Source organism: Enhydra lutris, unplaced genomic scaffold (assembly GCF_002288905.1).
Source record: "Enhydra lutris kenyoni isolate GAN:26980312 unplaced genomic scaffold, ASM228890v2 scaffoldscaffold1, whole genome shotgun sequence".
NCBI classification, from domain to species: Eukaryota; Metazoa; Chordata; class Mammalia; order Carnivora; family Mustelidae; genus Enhydra; species Enhydra lutris.
The window spans coordinates 24750755-24768080 of record NW_019154085.1 but is presented as its reverse complement, the minus strand read 5'-3'; the positions used below and the strand labels follow the sequence as shown (position 1 = coordinate 24768080).

At 33.2% G+C, this 17326-nt stretch overlaps 1 protein-coding gene across 1 annotated transcript in view; it reads right to left on the bottom strand.

The window, feature by feature from the left end:
- The window catches only part of LOC111143396 (sperm associated antigen 16), a 1010144-nt gene that overhangs the window by 374472 nt on the left and 618346 nt on the right, over nucleotides 1-17326 (bottom strand). Inside the window, exon 13 of the mRNA XM_022497105.1 lies at nucleotides 9784-9910. Coding sequence (XP_022352813.1) covers nucleotides 9784-9910 — 127 coding nt within the window. The remainder of the gene's footprint in view (nucleotides 1-9783; nucleotides 9911-17326) is intronic.

Sequence of the window (17326 nt, the reverse complement as noted above, 5' to 3'; positions counted from 1 at the left end):
TAACAAAAAAGAACAACAACAAACACAAACAAACAAACAAAAATAGACACTTCGGTCCTGCCTCATGATAAATTTCATATATTGCTAGTTTTTCCCCAGAGGAGAATGTTTCTTGGTTGCTAGGCAGTCAAATAAACAACAAATGCCCATTTTATTATATCTTTTACAGACTCTTATAATTTAATTTTGTTGTATGACTAAATTTGAAATGGTTTTGCTTTTAAGTATAGAATATATAAATGTCACAAACTGAAGTATCTGAATTTATATAAGTGTACTAAGAATCCAGGTAATCTCTGTATGTGATGCAGAAAGGGGGGGGCACACAAGGTGGGTTGTCTTTTTTTTTTTCTACTATTTTCTTCATTGAATGAAAGGTTTGAGTATAATTAATGGTCAAATAAATGATTATATGGAGTGTTCATGATTATCCATTAGAAATGCATTTTAATTAACTGTTAATTTTCTGGTTCTGTAGATCTACATAACAAGAGGTGTAGTTTTACCTTACACTGATCACAACCACAGTAGGATGCCAGAAACTCTTGCCAAAAAATGCTGCATTTAATTTCTAGTTTCATCAATGGTACCTAAAAATGATAATTAACATGTAATGCTACAATGAACTCAAAGTTAAGGCTATCTTGAAACACAGCCAAGTCATCATTACTAAAGCTTTAATGGGTTGATTATATAAAAGAATAAATAACAAGTGACAAGCTTATTCCTAAGTAATTTCTTTCTTTCTTTTTTTTTTTTTTTTAAAGATTTTATTTATTTGTCAGAGAGAGAGAGCAAGCACAGGCAGACAGAATGGCAGGCAGAGGCAGAGGGAGAAGCAGGCTCCCCGCCAAGCAAGGAGCCCGATGTGGGACTCGATCCCAGGACACTGGGATCATGACCTGAGCCGAAGGCAGCTGCTTAACCAACTGAGCCACCCAGGCGTCCCTCCTAAGTAATTTCTATATGTTAAACTGAAATTAGGGGACTGCAAGCAAGATAGGTCAAATAAACATCATAGGGATGGTGGAATTACAAATTGATGTAATGAATTACAGTCACTGAGTTACTGAAAGTGACATCAACAAACAAAACACTGGGTAAAGCAATCTGCAATGGATTTGTTCAATTTCATTAAGCACCATTTAACTCATCAACCAAAGAGACAGAACTACAAATCATGAGAAGACGTGCTAGTAGCATTCTCAGCTACCAATCAAGGGAAAAATGACTTCATTTTTTACTTTAAAATACATATTCCTAGTGTTAACACTGTGATTTAATTATTAGTTCTGCTTTAAAAGAAAATGCTAAACTTCACAGGTATTAAACATCATGTTTTATTACATACAACTAGAAAGTGACAGAATCTGGATTAAAACTCCAGTCTATCTGATTTAGGATTCTATATTTTCTCTACAGTGTACTTAAGGCAGAAAGGGTAGAAGCAATCCACTGGGATTTCCTTCTGATCATACACAGTCTATAAGTAAGGTGCCCTCAATAGTCTTACAGGATAACCCCATATCTTATTCAATTCAAATAGGTCCAAAAATTTATTTTTTTCCAAGAGACCACACCTAGGTTCTATCACATCTAAAAAAGATGATTATCTGTGCCTCTCCTTTGGCTTTAACTTTCTAACAATCATCCATCCATTATAATTTCACTGGCAATCTGAATAAAAGTAAGAAACAGTCATTTAAGTTGTTCAAAAGAGGAATGTAAAAATTCTCCTTTTAACTTTGGCATGCATTGTAGAATTTCTACAAGGATACACAAGGATAACTAATTATGCTTTACCTTGCATTTACCCTTACTCTTCCCCAAGAACATACATTATGATAAAAGAGACAAAGTAATGAAGCTAAATTAGATTTAGAGGGTTTTCATTTTATTTGGGACACTACCCAACTCAGTGTCATAGACAGATATTTACAAATGCCTTTTAATAATCAGGTTTAGTTAATGTCATCAAATAACATAGAGATAACAAGTAGCAGTAAAGGGACATGGCCTTTTATGTCAGAAGGAACAGGGTTGCAATCTTTTTTTTTTTTTTTTTTTAAGATTTATTTGTTAAAGAGAGAGGAAGAGAGAGTGCAAGAGGAGGGGTAGATATAGAGGGAGAGAGACTCTCAAGCCAGCTGTGCTGAATGCAGAGCCTATTGCCAGGCTCTATCTCATGACACTGAATTCATGACCAGAGCCAGAACCACAGGTCTGACCCTGCGCCACCCAGGCGCCCCCAGGATTGCAATCTTAGGACCACCATTTAGCTGTGGACCTTTGAAAAACTTTTTTTAACACCTCTGAACATCATTGTCTTCTTCTATAATGTGGTGAACATATTCTCTAACATGCAATATTGTTTGTAATGTTCAAGTCATGTATCTAAACTACCTGACAGAATACACACTAGTTATTTTTATGACAGCTATTACTAAGGAATACAAGAGGAAATGACCTATCTATATCTAAATTTCATACCTTCCTAGATGATAATATCTCTGCTAATAATACACTTTTAAAGTGATACAAATGACCCATTTCAGCAATGAACTAAAAATTGACTAAGCATATGGGGAAAAGTTTTTGAGATTTAGCTCCTGTTATTTTTATTCAAAGGACAAATTTATAATACCTGGTATTTTTCTTTTGTATTGGTCCCTCCAATTGTAGAATGCAATTTAATCCAGACAATTCAATAGAAAAGACAATGCAAAGGGTGTCTCAGCTATGACAAGAGTGAAGTGTTAGTGAAAATATTTTTTTCCTAAACAATTGGTTAGAGATTTTACTTACTGTTATGCCCACTTACACCACAACTTTACACATCTTTATTGAATTAAATTTAAATGAACTACATGAAGTATGAAGGAGTTATTTCTAATTCTTAGAGAACTGAAATAATTGCATAAAACTACTCTGTTTCAACTAGAAATGCATAGTAATTAATCATTGTTTCCATTGAAATATGACATTTTTATCGAAGCCTGGCACCCACAAACAAAAGTCTGGTTTTTCCACTGATGGCCACTGCAATGCTATTTTTGTTAATTAAAAAAAAAGATAAGAGAAAATGAATGATATATTTGTGATATACGTGCAGCAATGTCAGATTTTGAGTCAGATTTTATGTGCTGTACAGAGAAGATGAAACACAGCATTTTATGAGTTAAATCACAATCTTTTGAAATAATATTACACTGAATTAACTTATTTAATATATGATTGCTTCATTGTGTATTAAAATACTTATTTTTTATTTTTTATTTTTAGGAAACAGTTGATTTTTCAGGTAAAGTGCTTTTCTGGCCTAAAAAGAAAAACATCTGATTAATGGTTTTTCCAACTTCCCTCCCTTCCTTCCAACATCTACTGAGCACCTATTATGCCAAAAATTGCAAAAGTAGAGAAGAAAGCTCAGAGTTACATGATGAGTAAGCAAACAACTATAATATGATATATATCAGCTATTATAAGAATCTCTGAAATATATTAAATTCTTATGTCAGTCAAACGTCTAAGTATTTTTATGATTCCTCATTTAATCCCCATCACACTTTAATGTGATAGCTACTACTACCCTCCACATTTCATGAATGAGGAAATTGAGGCACAAAGATTTTAGACAATTATGGCAAAAGCTAATAAGGAGCAGAATTTGGGTTTGAATCCTCAGAATGTCTGTTTGCTACCACTGTCCTATACTATTTGATATAACCAAAGAGATAATTTAGGACATAAACCCAGGATTCTATAGAACAATTAAGTACATTTATTTTCTCAGACATATCTGTTGGTACCACATTGCTTGTATTTGACAACTTCTGATTAGTTTACAAGACCGATCAATCAACCTCAGGATGAGAAAAATGCCTAGGAAAATTTTAACAAAAATGTCTTTGCATAATTGGTGGATGAATTTGAAAATCCAGTATCCAAATTGATAACTACAGACCATAATGCACTTTTTCCCTTGGAATTTTGTATCTGTGAGGCATCATTTGCAGCTCTGATGGTTGCTAAGTCCAAGCAACAGATCTGACTTGTGAATTACTGAATTACTGTGGTAAGCCAATATTTTGGGAAATACAGGCAGAGGAAATCACCTTTTCTCACTGAAATATCATTTTAACACTATTCTAATTTTCAGTGAGACCCAACAAAAATACAATAGAGAGTGGAGGTTGGAGAACCAGCCTACTTCCTGATGCTGCCACTGGCCAGTTGGCTGATCTTGGGCAATACGTTTTACCCTTCTAAACCTTTGTTTTTTTTCAATGTTTAATATAGACAATAATGGTAATTCCAGTAAGCATTACATAGATGGTATGCGTGCAGTGATGGCACATAGGAGGTATCCAATCAGCGTGAGTCATCAAATCACCTCTTGGAATAGTGAGCTTTGATACAAAAAGCCAAAGTCATAGTTATAAATAGCAATTACTACAGTATTTTAAAATAACTTGTCTTTATGTATATATATCTTTTTATCTTTATTAGCACTGCATATTAATTAATAGACTATGTGTTCCCTGATGGCAGGGACTCTGTCACAATCAACAATCCTAAACCCAAGATGTTGTGTGGCAAAAAGATCTTTAATACAGATTGCTAAATTGAATGTGCCTGAGGAATAAAACCTAGAGAGAGAAGGTGCAAGCTCTGCATTTACTTCCACAGTTTTAGCTTCCAAAAAATGATAGGCTCCTCTGAGAGTTCACGAGATCCCATCAAGGGAAACCAAGAGGTGTATGCAGGGTGTAGGTTGAACTATGGAGTTAACACAGGGCCAGGCACCAGACAGGACCTAACAGTATAACTTTTTGGTGAGTTCTTAGTTTTTCCACTTTACAGGAATTCACAGTGATCAGTTACTGGATATTCTGGCTAAAGCTAAGTCAAGACAACATTGTATGCCAGATAAAAGCCTGCGGTTAGTCTAGGGGGCAAGAAACAGCCACCAAAGGCAGTCCCGGCATGAACTCTCTGTGTCCAATTCTTCAAAAGAGACAAAATGTCAGCAGCTCTGACTCTTGCCAGTCCAGCTCTGAACAACTCAGAGATGTATTATTTATCCCATTCTATGTTTTATTATACAGTGAATGCATTCTTTAAAAAAAATTTAAAAGCTTAATACTTTCATTGGACTTGAGAATGATTAAAAATCTCATTGCATTTATTTTAAATGGGCTTCCATATCACTGATTTATGTTGGGAATTTTTTCATATCCCTTTTTGAGAGATTGTTGTAAGTATCCATTAAATGTCCTATATTATACATCATTTTCTGGCAATGTAACAATCTTATTTTTCAATATTAATAAAATAATTTCACCGTTTCATAATTTTGAGGGGAAAAATACTCTTTCTGCCTGTAATTCTTTAAAACAGAACAAGTTCATGAGTTTTCAAACTGCAAGCTATTTAATAGCCTCCATTTGGTAATTATAGAGATTTATATCCCTCTCCTCATTTCCCACAGAATTCAGAGCTGAACTGTCCAGTTGACTTAGAGACTGACTTAGAGGTCTCTACATTCATTATCTTTGACAATAAGCTGTTAGATTAGGTTAATGATTTAAGACTAGTATATGTTTGGAAATGGGAGAAAGAGGTTTAAAATTAATTTATAGGAATATAATCCACTGGTCATTTTCATGTTTCATCAAAAAATATTTTAGAGGATGTCTCAGTAGTAATCGATCACATTGATGTGACAAAATGGGCTGTCCTTGCTTTGCTAAGAGAGGGAAGCCATTCATCTCCTTTTTGGTTCAGACTTTCAGTGTAACCAAACAGTTTATCACTTACGAAGGAATTAACATAATCTAAAAGTTATAAAGAAGAAGAATACTGGCATACTACAGATGCAGTTCATGTTATAAGACCAATCAGTGCCATCCATATCAATAACGTCATATAGATTTTACTCTCGGTAGAAACTATAGCTATCCTGCTTTTCTCTTTGAATAGCTCTTAATATTCAACTACAAAAATAAATTTCCCTTTTAACTCTTTCATGAAACATTGGGATGGTTCAGACAGTGAATAATTTCATATGATATCCACAACATAAAACATGTATTTTTAAAAAAGATATATATATATATATATATATATATAATTTAAATCTAGTTTTTTCAAGGTTTTCTTTATTTTATGTTTTAAATAAATGAGGTGGATATGAAACAAAATCACTAGGACTGCCTAATGGAAATTTAGTAAAACAATTTTGTTTAATTGTTTTGTGACTTTGTTGTTTAATTCTAAAGTTTGTTTATTTCTAAACAATTTAATTCTAAATGTTAATTCTAAAGTTGTTGGGGGAAATTGGAGGGGGAAACAAACCATGAGGAGACTGTGGACTTTGAGAAACAAACTGAGGGTTTTGGAGGGTAGGGGCGTGGGGACTTGGGTGAGCCTGGTGGTGGGTATTAAGGAGGGCACGTATTGCATGGAGCACTGGGTGTGGTGCATAAACCTTGAATTTTGGAACACTGAAAAAAAATTAAATTAAAAAAATTCTAAAGTTGTCTATTATTTGTAGAATTTTATATTAATATTTTAGTTCATAACTTTGTTGTCTAATTATTAATAAAATAAGTGAATTTCCTTTTGCTTTACATGCTAACTCTAAATTACATAATGCGAATTTAAGTATTTTTTACTATCTGTTTTGAAAATGTTTTCAGAAAATATACTCATTAAATGGTTTTATTTCTAATCAATGATGCATTTACTATAATTTATGCACAACATTTCATTCACATCAAAATATTTTAGAGTCCTTTTCCTAGTATTAACTTACATCTATTTATTTATTTAAGATTTATTTATTTATGTGACAGAGAGAGTGAGTGCATGAGCACACTAGCAAGGGTAAGAGTAGAGGGAGAAGGAGAGAATTTCCAATGGACTCCCCACTGAGCATGGATTCCAAGGCGGGGCTCAATCTCATTTCAACCCTGAAATATGACCTGAGCCAAAATCAAGAGTCGGATGCTTAAATGACCGAGCCACCCAGAAGCCCCCTAGTATTAATTAATTTCATACCAGCATGCATAGTAATATAAATTTTAATTTGCCATTAAACCAACTTAATACATGTAATTACATTTACATGAACTACAAGATACTTTGGAGATTCACAACCTTTCTATGAACATACATTTAATCCAGTGCTATGCTAATGTATCCTAAAGGCCCTGTTCTGTGGTGAATTTCTTTTTTCTGCTCTCAGAGTTACCAAGGGAAATAAAAACAATACAAAAAGAGCTTGCAACATCAGGTAGGAAGGTTACCATCAGTACACAGCTCTGTGCATTTAAGGCAGATACGCAGATGCAGCTTCTCTTAACAAGAACAATTTTACTCCTAAGCATTAGTACTTCAGTTTTTCATATGAGTGAAAATAAATAAGAGACATGTTTTCTGAGAACATTCAGTTATAGCACTTTCGGCGGGGGGACCCTGAAATCAAGAAAAAATGAACATAAAATTTAGGTCACTGCTAAATTAATATTTTCTCTGTGGGTTTTCCTTTACCGATTGCTTTTATATGCACTTCACATCTACGCATTTAGGCTAAATGCATTTGAAAATCTTTCTTTTCCACTGATGCTCCATTAGCAGGAATGAACTCTGCTGCATCAGGATCTAAGCTACTTTAAAGCAAGGAGGAGGCTGAGGGACCTATGTACTCAACAAAAGTCATTCTGATTTTATTAAGTCATGCCTGACACACTTTTCCCCTAGTGCCTTTTGACTTTTGCTTCATCAGAAGTCTGAATTTCTGCAACATGTAAAGTTGGTGCCTAAGACATTTGTAGTCTTTTTCTGTAATATGTGAACCTGAGGACTTCTTGTTCTCTATTCATCCCAAATTAATTTGTCTCAAAACACTAAACTGGGCCTCCCATAGTGAAATGGATTGCTAGTCCTACCATTTGTATGTTCATCATCATATTCCTTTATTGATGTTAGTCATGTGTCTTTTGTGGGAAGATAAATAGGAGAAATTATAAGTTGTATTACTTTACTGACCCAGAAATCAGAAACTATGCATATTTCTTCTTTTTTGTATAGTCTCCTGGAGTCCTTTTTTCTTTGTTATCCTCATCAAATGTTGCTAAGAAATAATATGGAGGCCTTGTTTTGCATATCTTGGCATTTCTCAAATTACTAAAATCTGTGCTCAATAAGCCTCTGTGCTACATCTTCTCTTTCCTCCACCTTCAATCCCTTTCTCCTCCTTTGCTCTTTCCCTACACAAATAAGCCTGCTGTTTGCTATCTGAACAAAGAAGGACCCTTTGTTTTTATTTTGACCCTAGAGCTATAGCCTTTCTTCTCTTCATCTTCACATCCAAAGTGTTTGAAAATGAGTTTCCACCTTCTGTCTCCATTTAAAAAAATTGTTTTATTATGTTCAGTTAGCCAACATATAGTTTTCATTAGTTTTTTTTGATGTACTGCTCAATGATTCATTAGTTGCATATAACACGCAGTGCTTATCACAGCACATGCCCTCTTTAATACCCATCATTTCTTTACATCTGTTTCTCTGTTGAAGCAACAGTGAGCTAGGACTGTCTGGTTTTACCGCTGAAAGTCTCATGACCCAAGACATTCTGCAGTCTTGGACAAACTGACACAGCTTGTCACCTTACACACTTTCTCCTCCCATAATCTCTACCTCCAATCACTCTTCAAATTCTGAGAGTTGGGGCATCTGGGTGGCTTAGTCAGTTAAGCATCTGCCTCTGGCTCAGCTTATGATCTCAGGTTCCTGGGACTGAGCCCTGTGTCTTGCTCCCTGCTCAGTGTGGAGTTTGCTTTTCCCTCTTCCTCTGCCCCTCCCCACAGCGTGTGTTCTCTCTCTCTCAAATAAATAAATAAAATACTTAAAAAAAAAAAATTCCGAGAGTTAAACCTCCTGACTTTAATCTATTCCCCCCAGTTTTTGTAAGTCTCCCAGTTCAAGTTCCTATCCACTCATAGCCTGTTGTACCAGCTTCCTCAATAAAACTAATTTGTTTACTCAACTACCATATTATATTAGTCTTACTAAAGGCAAATTTGATTATGCTACCCTGCTTCCTTCACATTCTAAGTTTCCCTCTGAAACACTATAAAACTTGAGTCAGATATTTCATGATCTTGTCCTTGTCTATCTGTATATTCTTCCCTGCCTTTTCTTTCTTCTTCTGTAAGCTCTATTCATGCATACCATTGTTCCTAGAACATGCTATTATAGCCTCATATTTCTATTGCTTTGTACTAGCCATTCCCGGAATCTACCCTTCTCAAAACTACCTGGTACGTCCTACTTATCGTCCACATCTCAGCTCAAGCACAAACTCCTCTCGGAAACCATCCATACTCTTTTAGGCAAATAACAGTTCTTGCTTTCCTCCTGTGTCTTATATGTTCTTCCACTTAAAAACATATCTCACTGCATTAAGATAATCTCATTTCTCTTTGCTACAAGATCCTTAAGGGAAAGCAATATGTGTTCCCCTTTCATATTCCCTGCACCAGCAGAAATTCTCTCTCAGTAAAAAATTGTTGAATTAATGTTTAATGAAGTAGTTGCATTATTTTTATAAGCCTTACAGTTAGGAGGCAGGGTAGATAGGAATACATTAAGATCTTGTAAATAGGAACTTACTACCATTCTTGCACAATCACTTTATAAGTTGTACCTCATACTAAAGAATGACCAAGAGTGATTAGACTTATCAAAACCTAGAAAAAGGGCTAATAATTTACTTACTGTTCTTGCATCCCATACAGACAGGGACTTATCTGCAGAACCAGTGAGAAGAGTGTTGGAGCAAGGAAAAAACTCAATGCTGTTCACAGAATCTGTATGTCCATACAAAGTGTATCTGCATCTTTCGCTGTATAGAGAGAAATGAAGAGTTCACATTTCAGGAGTTAGCACCTAAATGTTTCCTATGCTGTCTACACAGTGCTAATGAAGATAACTTAGGTATCTGAGGCATAAGGTAGTTTTATAAATGGCAAAAATGTACAAGAACCACATTTTAAAGGAAAATTCTATAGTCACCTTGTATCTTAAGCACTTTATAGAATTAGTAGCATAAAACTGACTAAATTTATGTTAACTTTAATTTAAAGTCATTTGGTAAAGCCATCTTTATACTGTATCATTTATTCCTCATGAAATGACTACATAAAAATTTTCCTCATCTAATAAAGAAATATGCTAAAAAATAATGAAATCCAATTTCACTTATAGAAAATTTACCTGCTATTTTCTAATGATTCCCAAAATACAAGTACAACACATTTCTTTAAAGGTTTATACTCCAAAGCCCATTTTACTGAAATAATCATCTTTAACTATTAGGGCAATTGTTCTAGAACAGTAATTGTTCTCCATAGCTCATGAAGAGACAGAGATTTTACAGAAAAATAAGAATATATATTATTTTGTTAAAGGAGTAAATTATTCAGGCAGCTGGGTAGCTCACTTGGTTAAGTGTGTGACTTTTGATTTAGGCTCAGGTCATGATCTCAGGGTGGTGAGATGAGCTCTGCATCAGGCTCCACACTGAGCGTGATGTCTGTTTAAGATTTTCTCTTTGCCCCTTCCCCCACTTGTGCACATACTCTTTCTCTCTCTCAAGAAAAAAAAAATAGTGAATTATTACATTAAGTTATATAGAATTTAACCATAAAACATAACAAGCAGAATTAAAGGCACTGCTCAGTCAAGTATTTTATTATTACGAGATATCATTCTCTAAGACATCCTAACATTAAGAAAAATATTAAAATTATGTTAAATTATTTTTTCACTTACAGAAAAGTATAATTAAGAAAGGAAATGAACAAATGTATAATTCCTCCCACTTTTCTTTTACCCACCTTCCAATTCTTTGAAATCATATTGTTAATATTATATCAAAAATCATAACACATATTTGATCAATAATTACAAATCTCATAGTTGTTTAGTGCTTCCTACCCCATCCTCCCAGTTTTTATTAAATATATATTTAAATGAATCCGCTGCACATGTACTTTTACATTTTCTTGATCATTTAGCACCTCATGAGCAATTTTGACTGGCTATAATATCTGACATCATCAGTTCTCAAACTTTTGTAAAGAAATGCTCCCCTGTTCATGCCACAGGCAAAGTCTGAGGACAACCTAATCTCTCTTCCTATTTCTGTCCAACTACCCTTGTGGATGATTTGCTTTCTATGTGCAATAACTCTCATAGTCTTTCACAAACACTGCAGTTCAGAAATTTTATCATTGCATGACTTGATAGAAATTTCCATCTATTATTTTTAGATTTTGATTATTCCATTTATTCCATTTTTTCTTTAGAAATACCAACTATGTTTAATTTCCAACTATGTTTTATTTTTATTTTTTCTCTTTCTGTCTCTACATTTAACATTTTGTCTATGACACTTCTATCCTTATATATAAAGTTTTAATTTTTCACACCTGTTCTTTATAATTATCAATTGTGCTTATTTTTATATGTGTGTGTGTGAGCCATCAAAAGCTTTTGTCTTCTATTTCACTTATTTCCCAATATTTCTTAATTTACTTTTCATATGTATGTACTGTCTTATAAAGTGATAATGGAATGCTTTAGCACTTTTGATGTTTTATTATATAAAATAAACTTAAAAATGGCATTTCTGTAATTTCTTTGAAAATATAGAATGCTGTCTATAAATTATTGATAACTGTGTTTAGGTAATTCCTTATGCACTGTAAGTGTTTTAGTTGAATTTAGTTTATATTAATTTATTCTTCCATTTTTGCAATTCTTCATAAGTTTGGTGTTGGTTTCTTTTTATTATGACCTATATTTTATTGGGCTAGCTACTTATTAAATATAAATGGCAGAAGGAAAGAAATATGTACAAGAATAAAAAAAATACAGATAGTTATAATGGGTGTGTGAATAAAGAATCTCAAAAGATAAATGGAAACTATAAAAAAGAAGCACATGGATGAATTAATAAGTACAATATGTGAAATAGATTATTAAGTGAGCAAAATAGCAGATTAGATATTGCAGAAAAAAGGATTTGTGGACCTGAATATGGATCAATAGAAATTACCTAATTGGAAAAGCAGAGAAAAATATTAAGAAACATAGGTCATACATCAGTCATCAGTGGAGAAATATCACATGGTCTAATGTATAAATAATGGGTTTCCAGGTAGGTGAAGAGTAGGAAAGAGAGAAAGGAGGGGTAGCACATTTCTGAAGAAATAATGTTTTCAGCGTTACCTAGTTTGGTGGAAAATATCAATATACAGATCGAAGAAGTTCAGCAAAATCCAAGCATAATTAATAACAGACACAACATACCTAAGTATATCATAGACACAACATACTGAAGTATAAAACAAAAATCTTTAAGTGGCTATAGAAACATAACAAATAGGAAACGATGGGACACATAGCAACTTACTCCTCAATAAAAAAAGGAGACAGAATATAACAGGACATGTTTAAGGGCTGAACATTCAATAATCAGTTAAAAATACTTTCCGTAATGAGAATGAAATAAATTTTCAGATAAATGAAAGCTGAGAAAATTTAACACAACAAATCTTTCCAACAAGAAATGCTGAAAAGAAGTTATTCAGACTGAATGGAAATGATACCTGATGGAAACATCTGTATAGAGAAAAGAATGCAGTCATTTGAAGTGATAAATATGTGGGTAAATATAAAATACCCCTTTTTCCCTAATTTTTAAAAGACAAACTGATGAAAGAAAGCACCATTATGTTGGAGTGTGTATTAAGTATGCAGATATAAAATGCAAGATAGCAGTATCACAAGGATAAAGATAAACATGGAATCACATTGTTTTAAGGTCCTTACCTTTTAGGCAAAGTGGTTCAGTATTAACTTACTAGATTATGATGAAACATAATAAGCTATTGATTATTGAAACAATATGCTTTAATTTCTAAAACACTGAATGGAAGAATCCAGACAAATAAGTATACACATTATACAATTCTATTCATATGAAGTTCAAAAATAGATAATGTATAGTCGTAGAAACCAGAAGTGTGTGCTATAGGGAGTAGGTTCTTTTTTTTTCCCCCCTCCTTCAAGTTAGGGAAAATTTCTGTGGTCATAGAAATAGTCTATATCTTCATTATATTCAAAGTTATATACACTTGACAAAACCCATCAGAACTAACAGAACACTTAATAACTTTTCATTTCACCGGATGCACATTTTACCTCAACCGAACAACTAAAAACAAATATGCCTCGCCAGAATACTTTTTCCTTATACCTTCATTTTCTTGATATTTAGTACATCATAAATAATTTAGAATATATATTTCTGTGAATAATTGAATATTTATAGTGATCCTATTCTCTTATCAAGTATGTCTCCCATGGATAGAGTACATACACATCTTCATAGATGGACAGAGAATCTTCAATAGTTAAAATAACTGTACCATTAATATATACATCTCATTTCTAAAGGCATGTGTTTACATAGCTGCTAAGAGTCCTTTTATGTTTAATTAAAAGAGAATAAAAAGAAAAGAAAACAAAAAATAAATAAAAACCCACAAAAGATTAAATAAAAAAGTGAGAGAAAATACAATCAACACAGATGATTTCATAAAAAAGAAAGATGATCTGGAAACAGGAAAAACAAGGAATAAAAGTGTGATTAATATTTTTAATGTTCTATACATTGCTATTGGAATAGAGTTCTATCTGTGCAAAATTAAGCATTACTACTTACAAGTAGTTCATTAGTTGTAACTTTTTAGAAGACTGTATTTACTAAATAGAAAACATCTGAATATGATATTATTTATTAATTGAAGTATTTCAACTTCATAGGATTATGCTTTTAACTTAAAAGTTTTTTTTTAATATATATAATTTGTCATTACATTAAAAAGTCTCCTGTTGCAAAGTGTGGTAGTATTTTTAAAGGCAGATGCAACAGTATTACAAATGTGATTATATGTGTTTCATTATAGTGAAGATCTAACAAACACACATATACGTGGAAAATGGATTGTTCTAGTAATGTGTGTCCTTGCATATATGTATTACTGGTAAAATACTGTGCACATTCACAGTTTATAGTAAGGCTTTGTTGTTCATTAAAACTCAATTCAGTTATTTGAGAATATATTCATTTATGGTGGTGGGATAGAGGGAGGAATTCTTCAGTGATATAGCTCACATAGTTTCCCAGATGAAAAGGAAAAGCTGGGTCTTCACATCGCTTAAAGGAAGAAAGAACCGCTCAAGGGGGAAAGAAATCTGCTCACGAGTCACTGGTTTAAGGTGTGGGGCATTCCAGGCAGACAGGCTGCAAGAGCAGGCTTGTGAGAGATTAATTAGCTGCCAGAGCAGGGAGTCCCATTCAGAATTTCTCTGCAAGGTGAAAATGGACTAAAGTGATGGAGCATGACAGCACCACAAGGGATGGAAATGATTTGTACATTTCCATCAAAAACATAAACACTGAAGCCTGATGCAATTTTCTCTCTGTTGCCCTGTCTGCTGTTTTCCTATAATTTTTTTGTACGAAGTTAGTTCACGAGCAATAGCTCTTTATTAACTCACCTCCTGCTTTTCCTTTATTTCCTCTTTTCTCTTTCCTTGCCCCCTTGATTTAGCTTACTATTCTGGTAACTGAGTGATGGATATTTCTCTGCACTTTCAGCTCAGTGTGAAACAAAGTTACCTACTCTTCTAGAGCCCATACATTTTCATTTAAAGTGCACTTCCCATACATATGCTAACTCATAAGAGGACAACATTTTAACACAGTTTTCCTTTGTGAGGCATTAAATTTTAGGGGTTTTATTTCCTTTGTTGTGTTTGTTTAAGCACTATTAATATTGGATATGAAATTACACCTTTAAAACTTCAAGCTTTATAGGAATTTACAGATCAACAAAATGTTAATGGAATTATAGAACATTTACAAAAAGGCAACAGCAATATATATCTAAAGGAATATGAAGATAAAAAGTAAAAAAAAAAATCTATCCTTGTTTTGAAAAAGAGTACCAAAATTCATTATTTTATTCAACCCTTAATAATACTTAGATTTTAAATAGTGTTTATGTAATTGAGCCAACATGCAATAATAAAATTTATCACAGGGCTTAGCTGAAAAGTTCTTTATGAAATACCTAAATCTAAGAAAACAACATGAACATAAGTGAAACCTATTTAAATCCTTATACTGCAATTCATAACATAACATCTAACTAATAAGTTCACTCAAGGACACCAGAATTAGCATTTCAGCAAGGCAAAATCCTCAAGCATCCATAATTTGATTTCCAAAAGTTAACAGCATCTTAATAACAAGAGCCTTTCATTAGTTTTATATTATTTATAATCATGCAATAGTTTCCTTGTGACCATGGAATTCAGTTGAACATTTAGTAGAGGGAGTGATACTTAACATAAAATCTACCAGGGAGACTATCATAAGCTCTATCTTGAAGTTCACCATAACCTATCATGACATAATAATCTATCATGTGTTCTGAGTGTCACATCCAGGAAGGATCATACATAGGCCAGAGCTCCTAGACTAGGAAATTTCTTGGCCAAAACCCTTGACTATAAACATACAATCTGAGCCTTAGCCCCAAATGGTAATAAAACTCCACTCTATGTATGTAAACTATAGGGCAGATTCCTGGCAAGCTCAAATACTTGCAATACAGGCGAGATTTAGGGAATACAAGCAAAAGGTGAATAAATAAAAGGACCATAATAGAGCTGGTCCTCAGAGTACTTAAGCGTACTTTAAGTACCTTAAGAGTACTCAGAGTACTCTTAAGTCCTCACTCAGATTTTCTAAGTAGTCAATTGAATTGTTTTTGCAAAGGGTGCAGGGAGACGGTTAAGAGGCTGGAGTGCACGCTGTCAAACAAATAAATAAAATCTTAAAAAAAACAACAACAGCAATCAGAATGCATGTGTTGAGTTTCCTCTACATATATTTTATTTTTATTATTTTTTTTGTTTATGTTTTAACCCAGCACACATGGTATGGCGAGTCATAACAGTAAGGATGAATGTGAGAATGAACGTAATGTTACCGTTCTTAAGGATACAGTAATAAACTATTTCTTTAGTAAATACCTGAACTCTTTATGTTCAGAGCATAGGTTTGTTGCCTGCCATCCATACCTTCTAGGTCATTTGGTACCTACCACCCAGTCTAAAGTGACTTATATATTATTTCCTCTGAATATTGTTATAAAAGACAGAAAGAGCTAGAAATGTCACATTATTGAATTGACTTTCATGGTCTGGGATTCTGAAAGCCAACAGACTAAAGAAAATAGCTACTTATACTTTAGGACCTAACTCTTACGACGTGGAACGAAGGAAGCCAATACTTCATGTGCCTGAGAATTAGACCTGAACAAGGAAGAGTGAAGGCTCATAATTTCAACTATATGTTGTTATTTTTGTATTTTCTGTAGTTAGGTCAGTTTTTTAAAGATTTTTTGCTTCTAAAAATTCTATTACTTAAAACTATTAAATGTCATATGTATGTACATATATATACACAAATGTCATATATATGTGTGTGTATGTATGGGTGTGTATGTGTATACACAGGGTCTACAGGGTCATTTTAAAGCATATCTTTCTTAAAAAAAAATAAAAAGGGGTGCCTAGGTGGCTCAGTTGGTCAAACATCTATGCCTTTGGCTCAGGTCAGGATTCCAGAGTCTTGGCATCGAGCCCTGCATCAAATCTCTGCTCAGTCTGGAGTTTTCTTCTCCCTCTGCTCTTCACCCTGCTTATGCTCTCTCTCTCTCTCTCACTCTCTTTCTCTCAACTGAATAAATAAAAAAATAAATAAAATAAAATAAACAAAAATAAAGGAAATAAATCAGCTTCAAAGATGATTGTGACTATTAAATGCAAGCTTATCAAAATATGCAACATTAAATACTTTAAGTCTAACAACCACTTCTGAAATCATCTATTTAACTTGTCTCTACAAAACATATATATTTTTATTTTTTATTTTTTATTTTTTTAATTTACCATGTTGAACTTTTTATTTTAAAATCATATTCTAATATGAGTGGATTTATTTATTATTTATTTATTTTTTATTATGTTCAGTTAGCCAATGTATGTTTTTATCAAAGTGTAGTTGACATAACCATGTTATATCTGTTTCAGGTGTACAACACAATGATGTTCGAGTTCTGTGCATTACTCAGTGTTCAGCACAGGAAGTGTGGTCACCATCTGCCATCATGCAACA